At 38.5% G+C, this 27,340-nt stretch overlaps 1 protein-coding gene across 1 annotated transcript in view; it reads right to left on the minus strand.

The window, feature by feature from the left end:
- LRP2 (LDL receptor related protein 2) overlaps positions 1-27,340 on the minus strand; it is a 1,335,386-nt gene that overhangs the window by 642,415 nt on the left and 665,631 nt on the right. Inside the window, exons 35-36 of the mRNA XM_044075346.1 lie at positions 21,270-21,447; positions 8,449-8,662 (exon numbers count right to left, since the gene is read on the minus strand). Coding sequence (XP_043931281.1) covers positions 8,449-8,662; positions 21,270-21,447 — 392 coding nt within the window. The remainder of the gene's footprint in view (positions 1-8,448; positions 8,663-21,269; positions 21,448-27,340) is intronic.

The raw sequence follows: 27,340 nt of genomic DNA on the forward strand, positions 1-27,340 counted from the left end.
TTCAGGTAAACTTTGTTCACGAAGCCAGGCATGTCTGCTGATAACAGTGCCAGAGGCTGCAGCCCTGCAAGAAGCATCCAAGGCATCAAAACCACAATGCAAACTATGCTTGTTCACTTGTTCAGTTGCATGCAATACATCCTGAAGTTCCTTATCCTCTGCACATGCAGGAAGGGAAGCAAGCTTTTGCTTTAAAACAGACAAAAGAAATTGCTGATACTTAAACATATGAAACTGGCAATTTAAAGCCCTTACAGACAGGGTAGCAGAAGTATATACCTTTTTTCCCCACCTGTCTAAAGCACGAGAATCCTTCTCAGAGGGAATAGGATTCTTAGAAGTAGCAACCTTAGCAGCCTTAGAGCCCTGAGAAATAGTTTCAGGATCCGCAGAAGGGTTCTTAAATAAGAATAAATGAGAGTCAGGAACCCTATAAAACCTATCAGGCTTAGAAGGAGCAGGAGGCATGGAATCAGGATTCAAATTAGCCTCAGAAAAAGCATCATCCACAATGTCAAGAACAGGAGGGATAGCTAAAGGCCTATGTTGAGGAAGAAGAAGGAATTCTCTAAGCCTCTTCTTGGAAGCAGAATACTCCTGACCTTCCCAATGAAAATGTTCCCTCATCTCATGCAAGGTTTCCCCAAAAGAGAAATCTTCACACGGAGAGGCAGAGGGCAAAGAGTCCTCAGCATCCGAATCCTCATAAGGAGGAAAAGAATACTCCTGATCAGAGGAAGAGACAGAAGATACAGAAGCCTGGTCAGAGGAATCCAGAGGAACATCCTGTCGAGGCTTTTTTTCAGGTGGGGGGTGAGAACCCCTAATCATGGTAAGTAAATCTTCAGCCATCTTTAATAATTGCTTCTGTGTCCTGGGAGTAGATTCAGAAGTAGCTTGAGCAGGAACTTTAGACTTAACAGGAGTCTTTGTCTTTGCCTTTGCCTTTGAAATAGTGATGTGAGTAGGCCTGAAAACCCCCTCAGAAGCCGGTACCTGCACAGCGGTTCCGGACCCATCTGAGGGAGCGACGTCCGAAGGTCCTGCAGCAGTTAAAATAGTAGGCCTTGATGGCTCCCCATGGGAGTCCATATCGGCCATCGGTTCAGAAGCGGCGGACAACAGGGGCTGCAAAAGCGCCTCACTGACGACAGCCAAACCGGACGCTGGCTCCAGCTGCAACGAGTCCTGTTTGGACCTCGGAGGCCTGTCTTTGTCTTTGCGCTTCTTTTGAATTCCGGTAGTGTCAGACGACATTCTATAATTGAATCGTCTGCCAAAATAATTTAGAGCCCAATCGTACCTGTGCTTGATAGTACAAGAATTGAACCTGGCACAGAACCGACAACAAGAAACGTCGTGGTCAGGGCCTAAGCAAGGTAGACAGTAAGAGTGGAAATCTTTATGAGGTATTTGTTTCCCACACGATATACAATTATTAACTTTTTCTGACATCGGAGGAACAAGAAAAAGATTCCCCAACGGGGTACTTAGCTTTGAGAAGAGAAGTAAGAACTTCGGACCGACAACAACAAAATACGCTGTTCGAAAATCGCCAACCAACGACTTGCGAGCTGCTTTCCACCGCACGGCAAGAAAGACTGGAGAAGATGGCATCGGCTGAGGGCTATGTACCAGAGCGTACTGACGTCAGGGTACTAGCTTGTACAGCCGACGCCGAACCCAGACTTTGGGATTCTGGCCGACCTCGGGCTGCCTGCCGGCAGGAGCACCCTACAGTTATGACTGCAACAGTGAAACACGAAGAACATCAGTGTGACCTGACAGAGGCCTAAGGGCCATGAAGGCTTTAAAGAGGCCTTGAGAAAAGTTCAACCATTCCTTCTGTGAGTCAGGGGAAGAAGAGACATGCTTATTATTTTGTTTTTTCTTTGCAGGTGTACCTATGTGGTGCAAAGAAGGAGGGCCAGATGTAAGCCTGCACTCTACAATATCAGATTTGACATCCTCCCTAACAACAAACTGGGTAATCACCCTACGGCCCTCCAACACAATAAGCCTCCATTTCCTTTGGACGTCGGAGGCTGACATCTGAGAAGCCTCTCTGGACATGCACATGTCTGGAGCAAAGATGGCCTGTGAAGTGAACTCAATCTGTGGGTCCAGATCTCAGTTGGTACATGTCTCTGAGCTCTTATGTGCTTCAGGAGAGATATCCAACTCAAGAGGTGCAGCTTTGGATTCAGGCCTAAGTTATTTGGCTTTCTGTTTTGTAAGCTCAGTCATTGAGTCCGGAGGGGAGTCCATCATGCTCTTTGCTAGAAGCTTGAGACACTGGTTTTCTAGGTAGATCTCAAGGGAGGATAACCAACTCCAGAGGGCTTTTGGGACAAAGGATTGGCAAATAGTACAGGATATGTGATTGTGCTGAGGGCCTAGACAAGAAAGGCACTGAGTATGACCGTCTTTATATGGAATCTGTCATCCACAGTCACACTTCCCTTTTATGGATGACATGAACCTCAGAGGTAAAGAAAGGTAGCAAAAAACAAAAGGTTTCCCCAATGGGACACTTGTATTTTTTGAAGAAAAGCGATTCTGACAGCAGAGTGACGTCCAGGACTGACAATCCATCAGGCAGCAAAGAAGTTCTGAGGGTGGCGCACGCTTATGTCTCTTTTATGGCCGACGTCTGCTGACAGTCAATGTCAGACGTACTGCGCACCTTAGGTAGTAAAAGACTTTGGTACACTGGCTGATGTCAGGTCGTTGCCTTGGCAGGCAACTCCCTTTAGTCAGGAATACTGCAACAGAAGAATAGAAGGGCATCAAGAAAATCCTGCTATTCCCAAAACTTTGTTCAAGAGCTCTATTTTAACATTTCCTGAATCAGTCATGGTCACTCATTAGGTCCACTCAAGGAACATAATGGTAGCCCTGTGTATACAGATTTATTTTTGTGAAAATGTGTCACACAACATAATTCTGTGCTGTAGAGTTATGCGAATACACTTGACTTAAACAAGGGTATAAAGGTCACATGGCCTATGATAAACAGTACCTGCTGGATTTCATTGCTATGAAAGGATTGTGCAATGTGCACAAGAAATGATTCCCAGGCACTAGTATAATCTGGTTTCATCTGCATAACTGCCATGCCAATTGCCTACTGTTAGAATAATATAAAACACAGCTACCATCTTACATAACACTGCTTAGAACTGTAAGCCTAAGACATAGAGGAATTTGACTAAAAGCTCTGTTTATGAGCAGCAATATAGAAGGATTCTTGCCTAGTAAAGTACAATTACATTCTCTTTGATGGCTGTCTGGGAGAGTGATACAAATGTTCTGCTGTATGTATAACTGGAGTCCCATCATGCCTACATGGTGCACAGTGGCAGATTAAGTGTACCTTGGGTCCTGAGCAGAATTCCAACCATGAGCCCCCCATAAAGTATTTCAAGTTTCACAGAAATGCAAAGTAAATACAGTAAAGTATACCAGCTTATCTCACGCAAATGCACAACAGTTTTGAAATCCCAGATTAATGACTGTTTAAAATGAGTGTATGACAAGAGGAAAAGTTACTTTCATCCACAGTAGGATGCAGTAAGTTACACACAATGCATTCCAAACAGCTTTATAAAACACATAGTCATAGCTTCCAACGTTTCAGCACAAGAATCAGGGACAGAGCCAAAAATAATTGGGGAGTAATGCCACAAAGTTGGGGACAGATAATGGGGAAACTAGGGCCCAAAATGAGGGACAGATTTTAAATATTGATCTTATATACTTAGAAAGATGACACAACAACCGGTTTGGCAGTAGTATTCATTTTCTTTAGGATATGAATTCTGGAACCCACATATCTGTATTTATTGACTGTAATCCTCAACACTTGTTAAAAAAACACAAGTGTCACAAGGAACAGACCAATAATATGAGCCAAAAATCTGGGATATTCTGCAAACCTGGGGACAACTGTGAGGTATGCACACAGCTGCTCACCAAACAGATTCCCCCAACCCGCCAACAAAATACTCTTGCAGTTCTCAAACTCTTGGCAGAAAAATGAAAGACAAAACCAAAATTAATTGGAGGGCAAAGGCCCAAAGTCAGGGTCAAATTTTAAATATTATTCTTAAAAAAGCTACTACAACAGCAGGATTTGCATTACCATGTATTTTCTGAAGACTATGAAGTTTAAAATTCAAATGTTTGTTTCTGTTTATTGACTGCAGTCCCTAACAGTTTGCTAAAAAAACACATTTTTTTGAAGAACAGACAGAGGTGCAGCCATGTTTTTCTGAAACTGTATTCTACAGTAACACGTTGCTATCCACCAACATCTTTGGTGACTTGTCTCCTGGAATTATCCATACTGCACCACTCTCTATATTGTGGTCCATAAACAAGATGGACACATTTTTGCACTGTATCATGGTTTGCATGCAAGTACACGTTAAACAGCATTGATACATCCATAAACAATCCAATTGTGATGCATTTTTCACATCAGTACTATGCAGAACACGTACATGGTAGATCTCATGACTTGCAGCACATAAATGCAGATAATAAAAATCAGTGGATAAGGGAGATACATTTTCTTGGTATTTTATTGGCCTGTTCCTATCCTTAATTCTCCTCTATCCCTTGTGCCTGCAGCATCAGACCTCAGAACACTCCTGGGTGCATGTTAATTCCACAATAATACACATCCACACACCCTGTTGGGCATTACTGCTTGCATAATCACTATTTTGTTTATACCCCTCCTCACATTTTGGATAATTTGGTACATTGACTTTGTTGATCATTTATATATAGCTGGACAACATGCCTTTACACCATGGTGACTGTTGTATAAGTATGTTTTGTGTGGTTAGTCTGTACATGTACTGCCATAAGCACTTGCCTGGGAAACCATTCTGCATACTGTGAGATTAAGCTTTGTAAATGCAGCTGGAGGTGGCCACCTTCATTAGCATATATTTTCTGTGTGCAGTACCTCTGGGTACCTGTCAAATCTTCGAACACTCAAAATTTCGAACATTACATGGTCGAGACCAAACGTTTGAAATTTTGAGTGCTCAAAGATAGACTTTCAACGGTACCGTACGGTGTAGATAGGGAGAATTTCCCTTTTCTGCACTGAAGTGTGGTCTCAGAGTTGATATGTTTAAGTATGGGGGTGTTGGGGGACCAGCCCCCCCACGTGGGGGGTGCAGGGGGGCTTGCCCCCCTGCCTACACTTTTAAAGTGTTTTTTTCTGTGTTTTCTTTTTTTTTTAATGTTCGAACATCCAACTGTTGAACATTTGGTCTAGACCATGTAATGTTCGACATTTTGGATGTTCGAACATTTAACATAGACCGCTACCTCTTGGGTATTATTCACTGTGGCCTGTAATTCCTATGTGCTTGTGAATTCCATAGAGATGTGGTGCACATTGTAGGTCATGTTTTTGAATATGTTTTAGACTTTTCAAATGAGATTTGCGGTTGCTGCAGCTCAGAATAAGGAGAGCCCTACTTTGTAGAAACCTGAATGACACAGACACTGCTTCAGCTAAAAGTCAATATTTACACAGTAAGTCACTGTGGAAAATGAAAACTCCTCATAGACAATCAGTCTTCAGACTATTCCATACCTAGCCAATAATCAACCTGTGGCCAAAAGTGAGAATTAAACCCTGTAGCTTGTGTCTACGAGGTAAAAACCTTAAATATTATGCCAGCCACCAAACCTGAACTGACCGATAATTGTTCTTTACAAACAAGATCAGTTACTGAATACCTAGCTCTGTAGTGTACAGGAAAGAAACTTGGACTGTGCCCCAGGTGACCAGTGTTTGTTTAGCAGTCCCAGCACTGGAGCAGTCAGGCAGGGTGGGAAAGGGGAGAAGAGGTGTGGCCTGCTTGCCACTCCCATGGATGGCAGTTAGTGGGTACTCCGGGAGCATGTGGACAACTGCAATTTCTCTGGTGGAGACCAGTGAAACCACTTCCTATGCTTGCAGGAAAGGGATGGAGCTGCTTACTGATAATATTGCTTGCAGAATTGATGGAAAGCCAGTTAGGAAACTGCACATCCCTGTCTGACTCTGCAAGGTAGGTGTCCATCATGGCAATGTAACGCTAAATAGAAAACCCCTCAAAATACCTCTAATGGCTGACTAAATGATGGCCACTCCCAGATGGAACCTGGTGGGGGCTGATGGTCAACAGGCACTGGGAGCAAACAGTGTAAAAAAACCCAGTTACTGGGTAGTCTTTGTTGCCGGTAACATTCCATACAGGTGAGGCTACACCTGTTTCCATTATATTTACCACCCATTTTCTCAATTCATAATCCCTGTTCCTTCACTAAAGGCACCAAAAGCAGGTATACATGATTATCTTAAAGGGAGACTGGGCATATGAAGTTACAGCCTGTTTTCTTTTTTTAATATACACACACACACACACACATATGTATATATATATATATATATATATATATATATATATATATATATATTATATTAATCTCTCACTCCACTGACATCAACAGTTCACTATTCCTGATCAGTTGCTAGTTCATTCCCCATATAAAATCACTTAAAATCATATAAAATCACTTATGGAGGTTTAATAATTAGAAACTTGGGAAGCCATAATGCTTCATATGTGCTGGTAGCAGAGCTTTAATGCTACATAACAAAATATAATGGACAATAAAGCACGCCATGCATCAATGAGCTTTGAACATGCATGATGCATGCTTCTACATATACACTCATGCTTGTCACAATTGCTCAGTGCTTACTAATGTCTTGACCTTCAGCAAAAGATAGCAAAATGGAGGAGAAGAAGAAGAAGATCATCACTGGCTGCTGAATAATTTTGACCATCCTCCTGCCATTCCTCAGGCATCAGGGAAGCTGTCCAACCCTGTCCCACTGGTGTGACAGATAGAAATCCTCTAACTTGATTGCTGGGCACATCTAAATCCACAACCTTAATTATATTTAATTTGTTATATGCAACATAGAGAATTATAACTGGGCCTGTGATCATAATCAGCTTATTATGTATTCGAGAGATTAATGCCAAGAAATTCAGCTTGAGAGCCAAGCACGAGAGGGGAATCTAGGCAACTATGTCAAGAACACATAATAAAATGTTATGACTGGTGCGTTGATAATTCTTTGTAGTGTGTGTAACTATCTGTTCGATGTACTATAAGTTACAGAAAAAAAGTGCAGAAGCGCAAAGCGTTTAATTAGCAGTGAAACATTTAAAGCACTCAGCACTGTCAAATGTTCAACAGCACACCTCTCAGCTTATTTGTGTATTAATTCTGGACAAATCCAAAAATAATAGGAGGGCAAAGGATCAAAATCACGGGTAGTTTTTAAATATTGCTCTTATTCACTATATATATAATATAACAGCAGGTTTTATGTTAATAATTTTTTTCTAAACAATAGTAAGTATGAAACTCTAGTATAGCTGAAACACGGTGTTCTTAATGAGTCATTTGCATATATCCAATGAGCCTCTATTACAGGAGGTTTAAGGTATCACACAGTGAAAACTCTAGCTTGACTAGGTTTCTACTGACGTTTTTAATAATTGGTTAGTCTGTGTGACCTTTTTACTCTTTGGTTTAAAATTCTAATATCTGGCATTATTGACTGATGGTACTCCTCAGTGATTTACCAGAAAATAAAAAAAAATTACACGTGACAGAGCAAAAATATGAGATAAATTCAGGGACTCTTAAGAGTCACAGACAGCAGGCATAAACAAAGGTGTTGTGCCTTCTACTGCTATTCTTTACTGGCTAGCACTATCTACTGATCATAACAGTATTTAGGGGGGTACTTAACTGTTATGCATCCGCTAAGCACTGTTATGACAGGGTATTACTCTTGTCTTTTTCCAGCGATTGGAGCATAACCTTGGTGCTCTATGCACTACATATTAATTCTATGTACTTAATTGATAAATATGGAGATAGTTTGCATCATCAGAAACAAATATTTCTTTCAATCTCAACAGCAAAATCACAAAAAAGATGTAATGAAACTGAGATATTTCAGGATGGCAGTATTAGCTAATACAGCATGACAAAGGAAAATGGATTAGCTAATTCACTTGGAACTGCATTCCCAAGCAAGCAACTTGCTGAATTAAGTTCAACAGATTTTGCACTAATTCTACACTGACAAAAACATTATTATTAACTAAATCTTTACTTGCTTATTTTATTTAATCTACTCTAATGTCTGTATAGTATGAGGAATCGAATCTTAAGACTGACAATTAGACATTTTTGGGATACAACACAATTATTAGCTTAAAAAACAGTGAAAGTTACACTTTTGAAAAATACATCATTTTAAAATACTGCCCATAACCAGTGAATGCTATAATATTCAATATCACTGTTATGTGTATTTGTTGTACACATACTGAATATTAGAATACTTACTGTCTCTGTAGTGGACTTTTATACAGTTGAGTCGTGGAACATTGTCTCGCATTACTACCTTGTTCGCTCCAGTATTCTTGTCAAACCTTTCAATAGCCTCATAATCTCGATCAGCCACATAGAGAAAGGAGCCATGAACAGCAAGTCCCACAGGATGAGACAGCTGGCTTACCAGGGTCACTCGGTTGGTCCCATCAACATTTCCTCTTTCAATCTGAAAAGCAAGATACCATAACTGATATAAAAATTTTATTTAAACAGCTATACTTTTTACCTTAAACCTGCACTGATTTCTAGAGCTTACATGACTACCTCACCTATATTTTAACCTGTTTAATGCAACTTTTTGCACATTCAGTTTCTAAGTGTAATAAACACTATAATAAATATTTTACTAACTTCAGTGTACTTCCATAGTTCTGGACAACAAAGTGGGAAGTAAAAGTAAAAGCACACTGATTTCTCTCCAGAACAGAGGTGTACAATCGACAATTTATGAAACACTTGGCTGTTGGGCATGGATCATTGTGACTTTGACACTGTACATCCCAGATATGCTGGGCAGTTCTTCATTTAATATGATCCCAGACCAGATCTGTACCTTATCACAAAGGTGCATCCTTCAGGTATCCCATAACATCTATGAATCTACAGAAGTTGGCACTGGGCTTCTGTTGAAAATGCATCAGCACATATTTCATTGTGGCAATATAATCCATTTTCTTTTACCTCCTTTCATCTTAAGTTCTGCATTATGACCTTATTAAATATGGCATGCTCTTAGAAGGAAACATTTTAGACTACCAAAATATAAAAAGCAATTTGCTGTTTAGATTTAATATTTACAAATGCTGTGACCTCACTTTGCTTACCTAGAACACTATATCAAATGTGTATTATCATAAGCTGTGATTCAAATTCTTGTGTCTTTCGGCTTTTCCCCATTAGGGGTCGCCAAAGCGGAACTCCAGTCTGCTAATGACTGGCAGTAGATTTTTTTAAGTGCCGAGTTGCCAGCCCTGATGCACAACCTTTAACGAAGGTATGCCCATTCATGCATGTCTCCACACACAAGACGCTTTAGCTGAGAATCGAACAGGACATCTTACTGTGAGGTGACAACGCTACCGCAGCACCACCACCACAGTTATAAGCTGTGATTCAAATAATTTATTAAAAATGCCTTAAACATTTTTTTTTCAATCTAGCACATAGTTACTAAGGTCTGCATGAGTCTATTAGCATTAAATTAGCAAATAATCATAAAAAAAAAAAAAAAAAAAAAAAAAAAAAAAACTGAAAACAAAAGTGCAAAGGAAGCCAAAACTGTAATTACTAACTCTGCTATACCTTCACAAAAATGCAGCTTTGACTTACTATTAGTGAGTTTTTATAGTTGGTAAGTCAACACATACATCAGAGCAGACTGCATCACATACATTCAGAACTCTGATAAGAGCTAAAAAAGGTGATAAATCTCTTGAACATGTACAAATTTGTTACATTTCCTGTTTCTTCAAAATCGAATGCTTTCCAGTTTCAATGATCTAGATTCAATATAATGCACAGCATCTTATAATAATGTTTTTTTTTTTTTTTTAAGTCAGGCACTGCTTCACTGTGATTTTTTAATTGTCTATTCCTAATTAAAGTCAGACTTTCACAATTTCTTTTCTTCAAATACAAAGTTGAAACATTTTATCATTTCAGTAACTGCATATTCTAATGCTGATAAATGTAATCAGTGTTTTTTAGACTTTTTAACTGAGTATCTAGCTGGCCCTGTCAGCAATTTTCCAAACTTAGAATATTTGGGAAAGTCTGTAATCTGCAGTTCTGAGGTTAATATACTAGAAACTGGTTCACATAATACATAATCAGTCTATTGGGATGTTTTAGACTTAGACATCACTATTATCACCTATTAATGGCAAAGACACTTGGGACACCTCTTTGACTATATCTCTGGACACTTCTCCGACCTCCTATTTAGACGCAGTATCAGAAGCCGCGGTCGTGCAGTGGTTAGCGTTGTCGCCTCACACCAAGAGGTTCTCCTGTTCAATTCTAGGCTGAAGCACCTTCTGTGTGGAGCCTGCATGTCCTCCCCATGGTCGAGTGACGTTAAAGACATGCAGGTAGGTGCGAGCGTGAATGGGCGTGCCTTCGCTGAAGGTTGGGTGTCGGACTGCCAACTCGGCACCGTAAAATCTGCTGCCAATCATGAGCGGACCAGAGTTCCACTGTGGCGACCGTTAACTGGGAAAAGCCGAAAGACTCATCCATCATTAAAGCAGTTTTTGTATTCCCAGATTCTATAAAAAATATTAATCTTGAAAAAAATTATTTTTCAGTAACTTTCTCTTCTCAAAAGACAAACAAACTGTTGATCAAGAACATATATGTGAACTGATGAAGTGACTTTGATCATAAAAGTTCTTTATCCATTTTGTATAAAAAAGTGATTCTTTACTTGGGTTCGTGGTCAGCAGTTTGCTTTTGATTATTTTATTTTGTGTTTGGACTGTCTGCCCTTCTCTCTAAAATTGTTGCTATATTTAACTTTCTATTTTCACCGAAAGCAACAGATTATCTAGGTTGTTCACAAAGATGTGCTTTGGAATCTCGCTGTATTGTCACTGTGCCCCTTTCAAGCAAGACAGATTACATCGTTTGATGATAGCAGTTTTCTTGTCTTACAATGGATTTATTTTAGCTTATCTTGAAAACAGTTTAAGCTTTCAGGCTGTAATAATGGAGAAGATGTAGGATTCTATTTTTTAAAGTCTCAGACATTAACAGTTGAGCTGCAACAGTCTTCAGCTTTGCAACAGAGTATTCCTTTACTTTGACAAAACTACCTGAACCTCTAACACCCATGACTAATATTTCTGCTTTCTTTGTGTGGTTATTAATGTTCTGTACAGTCTTCTCAATTTTACTGTATGAATTGGACAGTTAGGACAGGGTATACCTCTCAACCTCTTAGCTCAAGAAATCTGGACAAAGCCAAAAATAATCGGGAGACAAAGGCCCAAAATTAAGGAGAGATTTTAAATACTACTTTTACAAATTTAAAGTTGATAGAATAACAGACTGCATCACCATGCATTTTCTGATATATATGAAGTCTGAAACACAAATGTCTGCCACTTTTTAGTGACTTCATTCCTCAATGATTTGTCAGAAAAATACAAGTTTTATGATGAACATACCAAAATATGAGGCAAAAATCTGGACATTCTGTGAAAATCTGGACAGCTGAGTACAGTACAATATAGATTCAAGATGACCTCCCTGGTTCTAGATGCTATGCTGTTAATTATAAGCTGACCAAACTTTCTCACTACCCTAGACACGTGTTGGTTGAAAGCTAGGTTACTATCGACAAGCATCTTCAAATCACTGATGACTGGGCCTACTGTTAGTGGTGTTTTATTGATGAGGTAGTTTCTTAGAGTGACTGACTTCCCAAAAGGTACTATTGTGCTTTTCTTGGCACTGAGTTTTAAGCCATGGTTTTTCCCTACTGCTCTTCCTTTCTCAGTGTCTGTTTTCAAGATTTTGGAGTGTAAGGTATAACCTGTGTATCTCATTTTTTTACTCTAGCTTTTTCATTTACATTTGTTCAGCTTGAGTTTGTCCTCTATCAATCTGTTAGATATGCCACTCTATGCACATGTGTGTGTATATATATTTGTTTTATCTCTGATTTTAAGCATGCTTGTGATGTATTTCAAGAGTTTTTCTAACTTTACCCTCACAAAGAGGCCGGTCACCATTGGATTCCCCAGGGCTCTCTGCTGGGTCTGCTCCTTTTTGGCATCTATTTTTGGAAGTCAAGGCCAATGTCACGGGCCTCTGGTTTACTAAGTTTGCACATGATTGCAAGAGAGGAGCAATCATAGAAACTCCTCCAAGATACTAACATCTTACAGGAAGGTCTAACACAGAAAAATGGCTGGTGCCAAAGCACGGCTTTAAACTCAGTGCCAAGAAATGCATAATAGTACCCTTTGGGAAGTTGGTCACCCAGGGAAAGCACCTCATTGATAAAACACCCCTAAAAGTAGACTCATTATGAAGAGATTTGGAGACTCAGGTGGATAGTAACCTGGCTTTTGATCAACACGTGACTAAGGTTGTACCTTCTATGTCACTCAATTTATAAGTAAGGGCATAGCAAAATCCAGGTAAACATTGTGCCACTGTACTCAAACATGATCAAACCCATCACTGAGTATAATGCCCCCTTCAGTACGTACTAACCAGGTACATGCAACAACTGGAATGTCCACAGAAATTCCTTATAAAAAGAATATAGGGTGTAAACACAATGTCCTATGCATATTGCCTCAAAGTCAGGAAGTCCTTCAGGGCTCATACTGATGGGATTCTCCAAAGGATCCCCTGAATCCCTACTGATACATGCCAACTCTGCCACTGTGGTAGCTGTCAGATGAGAGGTCCCTCCTATAGCGGAAGCCTCTGTTGTATTGTTGTCTATGCTAAGGCTGTTAGGACTTCCTAAACCATACGTTTTTGTTGCCCTTTTGATTTCTTTGAAAAGACTGTTGCAGTGGAAAACTTCACCCTGACAATACTGAGTTTTATGCCATGTTGCCCACACTGTTTGCAACAGTTTTTTTTTCAACATCTGCCCAAACAAGGAGGTTCCATCAAAGACAGCAACGACGAGCACCACCTTGAAGTGTCCTGTAAAGTCAGTGAAACTCAACCAGGCTTCATGCAACATGGCAATATCTGAGCTCACAGCTGTAGCTGCTCCTTTCATTGCATTGTGAATCAAATATGTGGCCAGCAAAGATAAATAAAATAGTTGCCACCTGGGTTTCTATCCGTGATCTCATATCATCTATAAGCAACTTCTTTAGAATAACTGACAATTCCTCTGAAACCTAATTATATGTACCAGGCAGTTCAGTGCTATGAATAAAATATGCTGGATGCATGAACACACTTCCATCATCTGTAATTCCTTGTTAGGAGTATGGATAATCTGAGCATCCTCTGGAACCTCATGCTTGGTAGCAGCACTATCTTTGGGGGGCTCTGCAGCACTGTCTCTTGTTTACAGGGGATAGGCTCAGCCACATCGGTCTCCTTCCACAATTTGGAGCACACTATGTCTACCAGCTTATCAGAGTGGTGGTAGATGACCTACAGGCCTCCTGAAAAATTACTTCCTTAGTAGAGATTGGTGCTATTAGCCAGGATACTTTCCTACCTCATCACCTCCAGAATCTTGCCAAATGAGGTGTCTTTAGGAGGGAACTTTGGGGAAACCTCCCATTTGTCAAGATCTGTGTCTGGGGGCAGAGACTTCCATGGAAGTCTACATATTTCCTCTTATACTGTCTCTTCTTTGGTGGGCTCAAAGGAAAGTTGTCTGAACTCTGCTGTGAAGAGGGCACCAAAGAACTCTGTAATCTGGGTTTATGAAGTCCTCTTTCCTGTGGAAATGTGGATGATGTGCTGCCAAGGCTTCAGTCTCAGAGGTGCCCAGGAGGAACCAATGGAGCCTCTGCCTGTTCTTGTTAAGAAGCTACATTGTTTTTTCTCTGCATTTATAGGTCTCCCATGGTATTCAGATCCAATACTAATGGCACCAACAGCATTGATGCTGGCATTAAAGAATGGATCCTGTCAAAATCTGTGTCTGAGAGGAGAAACTCTGATAGGAAGTCTACATGTTTCCTCTTACACAATCACAGTGGTTCTTCTCTGCACAGAAAGTTTTCCTATGGCATTCTGCCCCAAGACTAACTGCACCAACAATGTCAAAGCTGGCATACAAAGACGGACACCAGTGCCGATCTCTGGCACTGAAGACTCTGGAGCAAAATCATCATGGAAGATTTCAGTGCCAAAGAGCCAAATGTCAAAAGCGGATAATGGCCCTAACAAGACTGGAACCAGAGTAGATAGGGGAGCTTGACAATGAAATGTTTGACCCTAGTGGTCAGCACTAAGGAGGTCACCAACACCGGGCTGGCATCAAATAAAGAGTAATCAGTGTCCACAAAACCAAGGTTCTTCAGGAAATAAATCCAAATCAACCAGTCTACACCACAGAAAACAAATTTATTTAGTGCTTTCATCTAGTTTTAAAGTATAGGGCTTTGACCAGATGAATTTATTGTATAAAATGAGGTCTGTCTTTTTAAAAGAACATCTTTTTTTCTAATTATTTAATTGATTAAGTGGTTAATTGATCAAGTATATTTAAGCTCTTGCTTGGTGTGTTTTTTTATTCTGAAGAAGTCTTGGTATTAACCAAGACGAAAGAGCTAAATAAATTTGATTTCTGTGGTGTAGACTGGCTGATTTGGATTTATTTCCTGAAGAACCTTGGTTTTGTGGACACTGCTTATCCTGTTGTATTTTCTGAAGTTTGTGATGCACGGGTGAGATATTCTGCCTTGGTGACTGCATTTGTGAATGGTTTTGGCAGAATTGGTGTCCTGAAGCCTTTTTACATTGTTATATATCAGCTAACACTTGCCACAGTAGGTTTGTTTTTGATTTTACAATGCAAGAACCAGGCTGTCATGGGCAAGGAGATCATTTTAATGGAGTGGATGCTATGGAAGTACTTAGAGTGAATGAATCAGACTCAGAAGTGAGTCTAACACAACTTTTAGCCATTTTAATTCAGCAGAATAAGAATATGGCTTGTATAATGCAGAGACTACAAGATCCATCATCCTCTGTGTCTGCTAGTGTTGACTGTTTGACAATGATTACATGTAAAGAAGGGGACTTTTCATTTCCTGCTTCCAGTAACATGAACGCTACTAGTGTGAGTAAAAAATGGGCTGTGGAGCATCTAAGCCCAAAAACTAACTTTCATGAATGGATTAAAAAGGATTTCAAGTTGTTTGGGGCTGAAACAGAAAATAAACCAACGGAATAACGGTGCAGGACATTAAATAAAAAACATTCTGACTTAGAACAGAAGCTCACTAAGGTGAGAAATTTACAATGTGACAGTTCCTGTTTGAATGAATGCCTGAAGCATAAGCAAGTGCCTAAAGGCTTACGCCTTTATAAGTTTCCTACAGGCATTAGCTTAAAGGATAATGATAAAAAGGAATTAGTTGAAATGTTTGACCAATTTGGTTTGGAACTTGTGCATTTTATTGTTGGTTTAAATAATACATGTATTAATGAAATTTTTGATGAGGTTACTGTTCTGAACAGTGAAATTACTGAAGATTTATTGTTTGATTTAAATATTGATAAATATGATAACATATTCAACAGTATTGAGCGACAAGTGGCTATTAACATGGATAGGAAAAGAAAAAAACTTAATAAGAGATAACAATGAATATAAGAAAGGCATGGCCTACCCTATGCCTGAATTTTACAATCAATTTTCTGGATTTACAGACAATAATAGGAGAGAATATGGGGAAGGTAGGGGGAAAGTAGCAGAGACAAAGAATATTGATGTACTTGATACAGCACATAGTAATGAACAGGAATTTTCTGAGCAGGCACCCCTTAGGAGATCAGAAAGAATAGGGAACCATAACAGACAAAGAAATGACAATGCAAACAATCTTAATTCTTTTCATTTCACCCCAGCAACTCAGGGTACTTGGAACCACCCCAGGGGACAGCAATGGGGGAGGTACAGGAATTGATTTCAGATATTGAATGTTTAGTTAAAAGAAGGGTGGTTGTTAACAATTTCCAAGGAAATATCAAAGTGCTGAATGATGGGACAACATTGAGTTTGCAGGGCTTTAATATTTTCAATTATACCCATGTAGAAATTAATCATGAACATTTTTTTTCTTTTTAATAAAAGCCTCAAATTCATACCTAGTTCCGTCATACGTTTACCAGAAACAATGACTGAGATCAAGCTGTTTGCGAGGAAACTGGGGTTACAATCCTTGTTCTAAAATAATCGAGGAGCTTTGAAACAGATAAATAATAACAGTGAAGTTTTCAAACTTAAAAGTACATTTGACCCTCCCACTGCTCCCATTGTTGCTACTTATGAAAACTTGTGTTTAAGGGACACTCACTCATTCTTAAGCTCACATAAGAAAAAACATTTTAGCTTGAATAGACAGGAGATGGCACTGTTAAAATAAATTAGATGTGATGACTCTATTAGGGTAATGAAACTCGATAAAGGGGGAGGGATGGTGTTAGTGGAGAATATTGAGTACAGTGCAAAAATGATGGACATTTTTTACGATACCAACAGGTATATCGAAGCTTCATATAATGAAGTTAAGATTGCCCATAGGAAAGTCCAACTTTTTTTGGAGGACTCTCTTTTCCAGGGCATCATTTCAGAAGAACTGTATGAGTTTCTTAAAACTGAGCATCCCACCATGCCACAAGCATTTGGAATACTAAAGGTCCATAAGGACTTATTAATCCACCCTACAGAGTGATTATCACATCTAAAGGTAGCTCTACCTACCCCTTAGGAGTATTTATAGATAGACTGTTCAAACCAATTGTGGCTAAGATTAATTATATACTGAAAGATTCATGGGACTACCTGTCTAGATTAAAGGAAGAATTATTTTCCCTAGAAGTTTATTTTACAACAATGGATGTAGTTGACCTTTTTACTAGCATCCCTCTCAAAGAGGGACTTGAATTATTTTTGGTGGCTATGCTGGACTTAGCAGATTTAAATAGTACTATGATGAATTTTGCTGTAAGTGTTATGGAAAGTTGCGCCCCCATTTATGCAAATACAGTTATGTATGCTTGGGAGCGTAAATATGTCTTCCCATTAGAATTTAATGAAAGATGGAGTTTATATCTTTGTTTTTTAGATGATATTTTTATTCTTTGGAAAGAACTTATTTCAGCCCACACAGATTTGACTACCCATTTAAATGAGTTACATTCATTCCTTACATTCACTAGTAAAAATTCTAATATTAGCATTGCTTTCTTAGATGTAAGGTTGAGCAAAGACATGGTAGCAAAGAAATTTTGCTCCTCCATTTTTAGAAAAGAGACATTTTCTAATTCTTATTTGAACTATAATAGCTAACATCCCTTCAAAACTACAAAAAAAATTTTAAAGGCCAGCTAGTGAGGGCCACGAAAATGTGTTCTAATTGGGGCGTATTGAGGAAGGAGGTTTTATTTATTACAGAATTATTTTTGGAGAGAGGGTACCCCAGAGACCTCATTACTAAAGAGAGCAAAGAGGTAGTACCAGCTTGGGGTATGGAATTTAAACCCATTCTGGGCATGGGTGTCAGATCAGCAGGGACTGTTCTGGATACCCTGAATCAGCAGTTTACAAGTATTATGGTGCTTCTATTTGAAGGTTCAAAAGAAGTTAAAGCTATAATACTAAAATACTGGACTATTTTTAGGAGTAACCGTGATTTATTTAAAATGCTTGGGGAAGAGACGAAATTTGTAAACAAAATGGGTAAGAATCTGAAATATTTGTTAGAGTACAACATCATTTTACATAATCCATTTGAGAAAGGAACTAATAAATGTGGTTGTTGCTCATATTGCATATATTTTGGATGAAAAAATAATCTGTTTACTAAACAGGGCTAACCCAGTGGTTTTTAAACCATGGAACTGCACAACAAAAGGTTTAGTTTACTTGGCCGTATGTGATTCTTGTAAACATTTTTATGTAGGGGAAAACAGAGCGACAACTTTGTAAACGTATTTATGAACATGTTTATGCAATTCTACATAAAAATGATAAAAATGCTTTGTTTAGACACTCATTGGAATGTGCAGAATTTAAATAGTTCAGATTTGGTATTTTAGAAGTTGTACATAGATCTTCAAGAGGGGGCTGGTGGGAATTGGATATTGAATTATGTGAATTGAAATGGCAATTTTTACTATATTCATTCCTTGAACCTGGTCTTAATGAAACTTTATCTATAGCCCCAGTTTTAAAGTATAAGGCTTTGACCAGATGAATTTATTGTATAAAATGAGGTCTGTCTTTTTAAAACAACATACTTTTTTCTAATGATTTAATTGATTAATTGGTCAATTGATCAAGTATATTTAAGCTCTTGCTTGGTGTGTTTTTTTATTCTGAAGAAGTCAAGACAAAAGCGCTAAATAAATTCATTTTCTGTGGTGTGGACTGGCTGATTTGGATTTATTTCCTGAAGAACCTTGGTTTTGTGGACACTGCTTATCCTGTTGTATTTTCTGAAGTTTGTGATGCAAGGGTGAGATATTTTGCTTTGGTGACTGCATCAAATAAAGGGTAATTGTCACTGTCAATGGGATCAGCACAGGCGGTGGTACTGGTTCCAATACTACAGGTGACAAAACTGGGGCTGGAGTCAGAAGTGAATTAAAGGTAGTTAGAGGTTATTCTCAAGCTGCCCAAGTAAAGACAGGGCTGAGATGATGCCATACTGCAAATGAGCTATTATGAAGGCTGACACCATGTATTCCCAATCTGGCTGAGTTGGGCTGCCTCAGGGATCTGTAAGAAAGAAAGGATGTTACAAATGCTAGCCAGGATGATAGAAGTCCTTGATGCCTTAGATGGTGATAATTTTCTGCAGGACAGAAATTGCCAGTTTGTTAGCCATCTTCATTTCCTATGGCCAACTGTGTTGCTAAGCCTTGTCTGGAATTCTATGTTTTTCCTTTTCAGGTACCTATGATCTCAAAAGTACCTTGAAGACAATTTTTTGTAGCTGTCTAACAATGTCCAGGAGATAAAATTCTTAACAAATAGAACATTCAGCATCTTATGGTTTCTTCCCAAGATATCACGCATATGTTGTGGGGATCTTTGGGGGAGATTTTGTGTCCACAGTCTTTACGCTTTTTTTTTTTTTTTTTAAATAGGAGGTTTTAACTTCTTTCTCCGTATTCTCTAAAACAATGGATTGAAATAGACATTAAGTGAAACTCCTGACAACAACAACACTAAGTAGTCATTACCAAATATACTAAGTCAGCAACAGACAACACAAGAAGCCTCTCAAATGACAAAAGTATCAACGCTCTGCTATTCATGATCATAAATAGTACAGAGAGAACTGAAAATATAGACAAAGATTTTTACATTCTCTCCCTCTCTTTCTTTTTTTTTTTTGACAAGTGATGAGTAAGGATAATTAGTGAAAAGATCAGACAGAAAAACAAGAATAGTATATAAAGCATCTAGTGAAAGGGTCCTTATCCTACACAGCCTAAGCTGATTAAAAATAACCGAACATTTATTCACTTATCTGTACCAAAAGGACTGAAAAATCGTCAAAAAGGTTTCATCAAGCATGGTGATGTCATAGCTGTAATGGTGGCAACAAGATCTTCAGCACTTCTTGGGAGCAGGAGTTTATAGGACGGGAAGGAGCTCAAGTTTGCAAGTAGTGTCATTATCAGACAAAAGGTGCCAAGGTGACCAGTCTACCAGTGTCCAGTGTCTGGACAGGAGCAGAGTAAATATGTTATTGTCCCACACAAAATCTCTCTCTTATAATACAGAAAGCAAAATCACACTCCAACAAAAGAAAATTATTTACTTCAACAAATAGTCTAACTGCTTTCTATATCAGAAATTGACCTAACAGGTACCCATAATGGTAGCAAGACATATATCTGTTAACCTGTCATACCTGTACAAGTCAAACAGAAAACAGGTCAGCTGCTACTTAACTACTGTTAAGTACCATTAATAGGACAAACCCACTTTGAATTATTTCCTTAGTTTCTCCATGTTTTATCTACATGAATTCATGCTGAAAACTCAGACTAACTACATATAAATAAATCCATGTAACACACACATGGTGCCTTTTCTAAATTTTGAGACTCATCAGTGCAAGTCCTGAACATAAACAAAAATGTAAATGCAATCCTATGAAATTAAAAGAGAAGTGCAAAACTTGCTGCTGCATCTAAAAAAGCATTTCTTACACACTTGTGCTACTTATAACTATTAAATCCGAGATCAGTGTACCTCCAAAATGAGAGAATACTCAGAAACAACAATTTTGGAGCTAGCATGTTTATCTCTGTCAATGCACTTTAATTCTCAGTGTTCCAAGGATTGCACATATGGTCCTCAAATACATGAATGAAAGCCACCCCCAAAAACACACAAATACATATATTGACACACGCACATATATGCACACACACACACACACACACACACACACATATATATATTTGAACACACATTTAAGTCTATGTTGATAGCTCGAGCAGAACAATGATCACAATTCAGGAAATCAAAACAAACTTATTATTCACTCATGTTATTGAATATAATCACACATGTCCAAGACACAGCATACATAGCTGAAACACAATCACAAAGACATACAAAACTCAACACAGCTCTTACACCAACACGTATACAACAAACACTACTAAGTGGTAAATGCATCCAAAGAAATGGAACAAAACTTCACTTGAATGAAGTGCAGATGGGTGAACAGAACTTCTTCTTATACATACCTATCTTTCCATATTAGAATTTTTTTGTGAAGCAAAAGTAAAAACAGTACTGTTCTTACTGATGATTTATTGAACTTTTTTACCGCTACTTTCTTTGTTGTTAGAGAGTCTGCAATAGCAAGTATGTGATGAGGAAACAGCTACGTAAGTAAAAAGGTTGTAGACTGTAATACAACAAATCATTAAAAATAAACAAAGTTTTAATTATGAAGAAAGGAAAATAAATGTCCTGTTGGCCATAAAAGGTTGTAAATTATATTTAAAATCAAGACCTACATAAGTTTCGGGCAAAGTACTAGTTATTTAATACTGTACAGTTAATGCGTACTACAATTCCTTACCACTCCAGTAGATGTAACAGCCCAGTACAGTTTCTGCTCTGCAATATCGATGGTAATAAACTCCACGTGGTCCAGGTTACCAGTAAAAAGGTTAACCAAGTTGGAACCATCCATGTCAGCACCACTGATCTTTTCTGGAACACCATTAATTGTCCCAATGTCTGTCCAGTACATTTTCCTGCAACAAAATTCACTTATCAGTTTATTACCCCAGAAGTGAACATAATTTTAGCATGGAAAAGATTGCCCAATATCATACACTTCTTTTTAACACAATGCAATGCAGTTTTACGAAATGAGGATGTTAACCTGAAATGGTAACATTATATGTCTCTGAAAACAAGTGAGTTAAAAAGCAATGGCAAACAAAGCATCCCAAACAATGCACAAGTGGAACTTTGCTGTTTCTCCTTCTGTATTATGATCAGTTCTGATACCTAAACACATTTTTCTACATTTGTGTGCTATCAGACCTGAGAATGTTCATAACTGTGGCATTCTGTATAACATTTGTTCTGCAGATACTGACACTGCCAACCCAGTCTCTGCTTTTCACAGAAGACTGAACTGCAGCAGGTACTATTTCACATGCACAACAGTTTTAACACATTAGTATGATGTTTTTCCAGCATTTTAACATCCTTCCTGTCCCACTGCTGAATCATATGTCCCATTAACTTCATTCCTATTCATAATCAAACCATTCATTTAAAACTTCTAAAAACAATAGTGTCTGTCAAGTGTACAGCCTCTTATAAAAAATACCCAACAAAAGCAAACCTGTTCTTCTCCTGTCATCCATTTTTTTATTTAGTTGTATTATCTCCTGCCTGCTAACTGTACTCATTCCCCTAACCATTTCTATATTCTCATATCAAAACTCAGAATAGCAACTGTATCCTTCATGTATTTCTTTAGCACGTTTATCATCTTAACTGACCACGGTGCTACTCTTATCTCCAAAGCTCAAGCAAAAGAAACTTCTTTCTTCAGTTTCTTACACAAGACAGATGCAGCTAGGCTGGGGCAAATGAATGGGGCAGTGGCCTCAGATGCAAGGTGTCAGGGGGTGAGATTAGCAATGCTGGCATTCAGTTTCCAAAGGCCAATGCTGCACTTGTGGTAATATCTGATCTTAGTATGGTCAGGACTTCTGTGCAGGGATTTGAGCTTAGCCATCTGTGCTATGAATGACTCAGCACTCTGAACTCTATCAAATAAACAAAACAAGTGGTAAGACAAACACCCATTCTAGAGGCCTCAACTTATAATGCCCTATCAACAATACCAAATGGTGTGTCAAATACCTAACACAAAAAATACCCCATTTCTGAAATAGGCTGCACTCATTTATCAAGCAAATCACTTCCATTTTTGTTCTCTGTCCTTGCAAAACCAATGGTCTGTCTAGCACTTGTGCGAAAGACTTCAACCTTCAGTATAACTTCAACATTTCCTGTCAGTGCATTCCTTGCTTTTGGCCTAAGCTCCCGAGTAACAGCGTATTTACTTTCTAAACTAGATACTTGGTGATTGCAAGGGAGGCAATAAATTTGTGCCTCAGATATCTGGAAATAACCATACCACAAGAAACTAATATACTCTCAATACCAATACTTTGTAAATATAGCACTCTGGGTTTACTTTCGGCAAGTCCGCTAAGGCACTGTACTGCATATAACTGGAAATGTTCTTCTCAGGATTTTAAATGACAGCCTGTTCTGTCTACAGGTATTGAATAATTTTCTTTAAGAAGATTCTGAGTGTTAGTTGTCAGGTTCACTGAATAAAAGAGATGCAACTTTGAAGGTCACATTTCTCCAACTTATTCACTCCACAAAACTGACATTTTTACCAGTAGTCAGTTAAGAATTACAGACTTTGCATAATAATCTATCTTTTCATAATTCTGTTATATTTCAATTCTGTTCTATTTTTGCATTATTTTCCATTTGATTTTATGGATCTGTTATTCGTTTGTAAAAAAAAAAACCTGAAAAATGCTGTTTACACTAACTGCTTACATACTCCTCAGAGAGGAAGCTAAAAATTAAAGGAAACATGCAGAAAATGGTAGAAAAAAATAATTATATTCAGGCATACTTGATGGTGAAGTGGGCAATTGTGAACTTTTGGTGTCTTTCTAAACCAGACTTTAGCAATATATAGCCCAAAGAGAGCAATATGTACCACAAAGTTCTGTGTGATATCACCTGCATCTAAACCACATACAATGTCTGGACACTGGTGAATGCATAGAGGCAGAGGGAGTGGCGCTGATTCCCTTCTTATATCCAGATGACCAAATGGCCTCTTCTGCTATATCAGGAAAAACAAAATGGTATCAATTCTTGGGTGGATATCAGTGTGGGGAGCTGATGGAGGACAACAAAGCAAGAAGTGGGTTCACTAGCAGAATGAAACCTTTACACATGGTGAAACATTTGGTTGCCTTAAGTATACAGTAATGGGATGGAACATGGGGACAATTATCTACGTAAGGAATAGTCTGCAAAGAACATTCAGACTCACAAAGCCACAGGAAAGTGGAAGGTAATATGGATACAGATGGAAATTCTCCATTATATGAGAAGCCTAACCAAGGAGGCAGAACAAGGAGAAAAGTACAGAGCAACATCATGAATTTAGAGTGGTGAAACACAAAAACACCAGAGCAAACTAGGCACTGTTTTTAAAAATGCTTATTTTAAAGGATAAGGAAAATTAAAAGTTTACATGATAAGATTGAGTCTGTCATTGATGAGCCAGAAAAGTGTTTGTACATATGAAAAGGTCATTCATTCATTCACTGCAAAACCTAAATCCGTAATTCTGTGCCCAACTACAATAGCTATGCAGAAAAAGAAAGTTAGGATGTTAAAATGCACGCCCTGCAGGTTTATGAAAAAAAAAAAATGGAACAGATGGATTGTGATGGCAAATTTAAATTATATGCTATGCATGCAGTATCAAAGATGGGAAGATGAAAGTAGTAACCTAAACTCACTCCACTGTCAATAGCCTTTTGGGATGAGTTAAGGTAAACAGGTTAATGAATGAAGATGGACTTGGGGAAAAAGGTACTTCATAAAAATGGTCATACAGCCGTGGAATGCTCTGCCTGAGGCACTGACAGACTACAAATCATCAGAAAGGTTTGAGGGTGAATGCACACATCACGTAAGACAAGGAGGGTTTATATCATATGAGTGAATAGGAAAAAACGCAAAAGCTCATAATCTCGAAAGTACCAGACCTTGAAGTGCTTTTTCTGAGATTGCGGTACAGTGAAGAATGGAATATATGCCCTTTCCTCACAGTAGTGCAATCTCGGAGTTGGAATATACATTTAGCGGGGGTGGGTGGGGGGTGCAGCCCCCACAATAGCAAGTTCGAGGTCCGGTACTTTCGAGATTATGAGCATTCGTAGTTTTTCCTATTCACTCATATGATACAGACCCAACAAGGATACTAAAATGGAAGACTGACAGTGTAGAAACTATATGCAATATGCAAACATCTTCATGTTTTAATGGCTGTTTATTTTCTAACCAGATAAATATGCTGCTCAAGGAGCCTTTTCAGCCATGATCATGGTCAGTGCCAGATAAATTCCTGCATCTGTACAGTTCAGGCAAACTCATTTAAACAAAGTTAAAAGAAACAGGTTTGTGCATTTTCTTAGAAGTTCAGTTCAGCAGATAATGGTGCTGGACAGGGTGGCAGCACAGGCCAGTAGTGAACCACTTAGAAATGTACACTGGGCACTGTAACACTGACCAGTTCTACCCACCCTCCATATAATTACTACATTTAGAAAATTGACTAAACTTGTTTTGTATTTGGTTGTCTGGGATGGGGGCAGCAGTCCTTGAATCCCACCATTGCCATCAGTTTTTTCAGAGGACAGAGGCTATTGTCTTTGGCTCTACATTACTGACCCCCCCCCAATAAATATACTGAATAACAGCCAGTCAAATAAAATATAAACAAAAATGAATATAAATCAGGATAAAAAAAATAAGTAAGCAAAGTTTGGCATTAATAGCACCTAGCAAAACAAACATTGCTGTTTCCTTAGCTCCTGTTTTGACTAATGCTTAATTATCAGGAAAATGGCAGCTGCCTGAAAATTGTTATCATGTTACCACTAGGATTTAGTATTATGTTTGGAAAAATGTCACTGTAAATTAAAGTACCCTATGTAAAGCTGGATGTCTTTTAGGTCTTTAACTTTTAAGGCCCATTTTCGAACATATATGAACTACTCTATGTTACTATTCTAAAACCCTCAAAGCAAACTATCTTCAGACAAATATCAATGCACTACAAGGTTAGTTTTCAGGGAAGAGTGCTGTAAAGGTACTTTCACTGAGAAGAAAGCTCACTAATGGATGGCCAACCAAATTCACAAAAATTATAAGCAGTCACATAATCGCAAGCTGCACACTGAGGCCCGTACATGGTCCTGTCTACAGTGCAATTCGTGAGAGATGCATTAATGATATGCTCTACATGGTGAATGCACAACATTTATTAAATCACATGCAGGCTGTAACACAGTTTTGCTAGACAACACATCAAAGCCATAGCAGTGGTGTGGGCTGGTGGTCAAAGGGACAGTTATACCTGACATCTTCATATGACAGACTATCCTTTAGGTTGACTGACATTTGCAGCCAACTACATAACAGGTATAACTCTGTAAACAAACACTGGAATGTACATGCGTGTACGCATATGTGTGTGTTTACAGAAACACTTTTAACCTATAGTGGGGTGATGTTGTGGTTTGTGTGCATACTCAGCAGAACACAGCTTTTTTTTCTTTTTTAGCATGTTTAAGGTGAATTAAAGATTATAGAAAGCAGATGATACCTGTAACTGTTTAAGACACTGTGACAAATATAAATCTGTTCCACTTTTTTTTTTAGTGATGGGATTTTTCTCTCTAGAATCATAGGATCATTGTTCTTGTTGCTATGAGGGGAATATATAATTATGATACATTTCCTATCTGAGTAGGGGGCAGCATTTTGACAGATACATGCATTTTAAATGCAAGATAAGGTGATGTGAGGTAAGAATGTGATTCTGTGAGTACAATATAGAAATTTCAGTCTACAGTGCTGTGCATGGGACAGGGGACAGAGTACAGTGGAGAAGCAGGTACCAAGACGAACTATTGCTGTACACTTGACAGCTTTGCAAACAGCGGGTACAGAAAACACTGCTGAGCAGACAAATAGGCAATGCAGATGCACATAACAGTTGTCGGTATAACATAAAGTACTGTATGTATGTATATTATTATATATGCATTTGGCATATCTGTTATGATAGTTGGACATGGTGGTACAGTGGTCACCTTGAGCCTCCATACACATTCCTAGGACTAACTTGCAAACATTCCTGGTTCATTGGCCGTGACTGAGGAAAATACCTAATCTGCACATCTGTCAATGATGGTAAACGGTGTGGTGTTAACTCTCACTGATGGGAGATCTTCCTGGTCACTTTGTTGTAATGGGAGCTGTGTGGATGATGCAAACTAGTTGCATGCACCATGCTCTGATATATTATGCAGTCATTGGTGAAGTGTACTTTGTAAATATTCCACCACTTTTTGTGTTACATACCATGATGTTGCTCAGCCAAGTTCTGTCAAACAACACATCATTTTTGTCAGCAGAAATATTGCGGTTTGCTTTTAGTTGTAGTTAATCTGTTTTTGTACTGCTCTGTTTTATAAGACTTCCTTACGCCTTAATCACAATGTTTCTAACATTGTGAGTCATGTTCATTTGCATAACTATTTCATACCTGCATTGTTCCAGGAATAGCACTGTGTATTTATTCTTGTTCTGCATTTGTCAATGCTCTGTAAATTACATAAGCCTCCTGTATGCGTTTTTCACAGCCCTATGCATTTGTGTATAACATTTCTAAACACTGCCCTGAGTAAGTGAAACAGCTAAAACAAATAAGGATGAACAGAAGGAGCTGTAATACACTATTCATAAAACATAATGGATCACAGAGGTGGAGTTACTTTTTGCCGGGTTCTGATG

The sequence above is a fragment of the Protopterus annectens genome, chromosome 6.part1 (assembly GCF_019279795.1).
Source record: "Protopterus annectens isolate FY-2018-M chromosome 6.part1, PAN1.0, whole genome shotgun sequence".
NCBI lineage: Eukaryota > Metazoa > Chordata > Ceratodontiformes > Protopteridae > Protopterus > Protopterus annectens.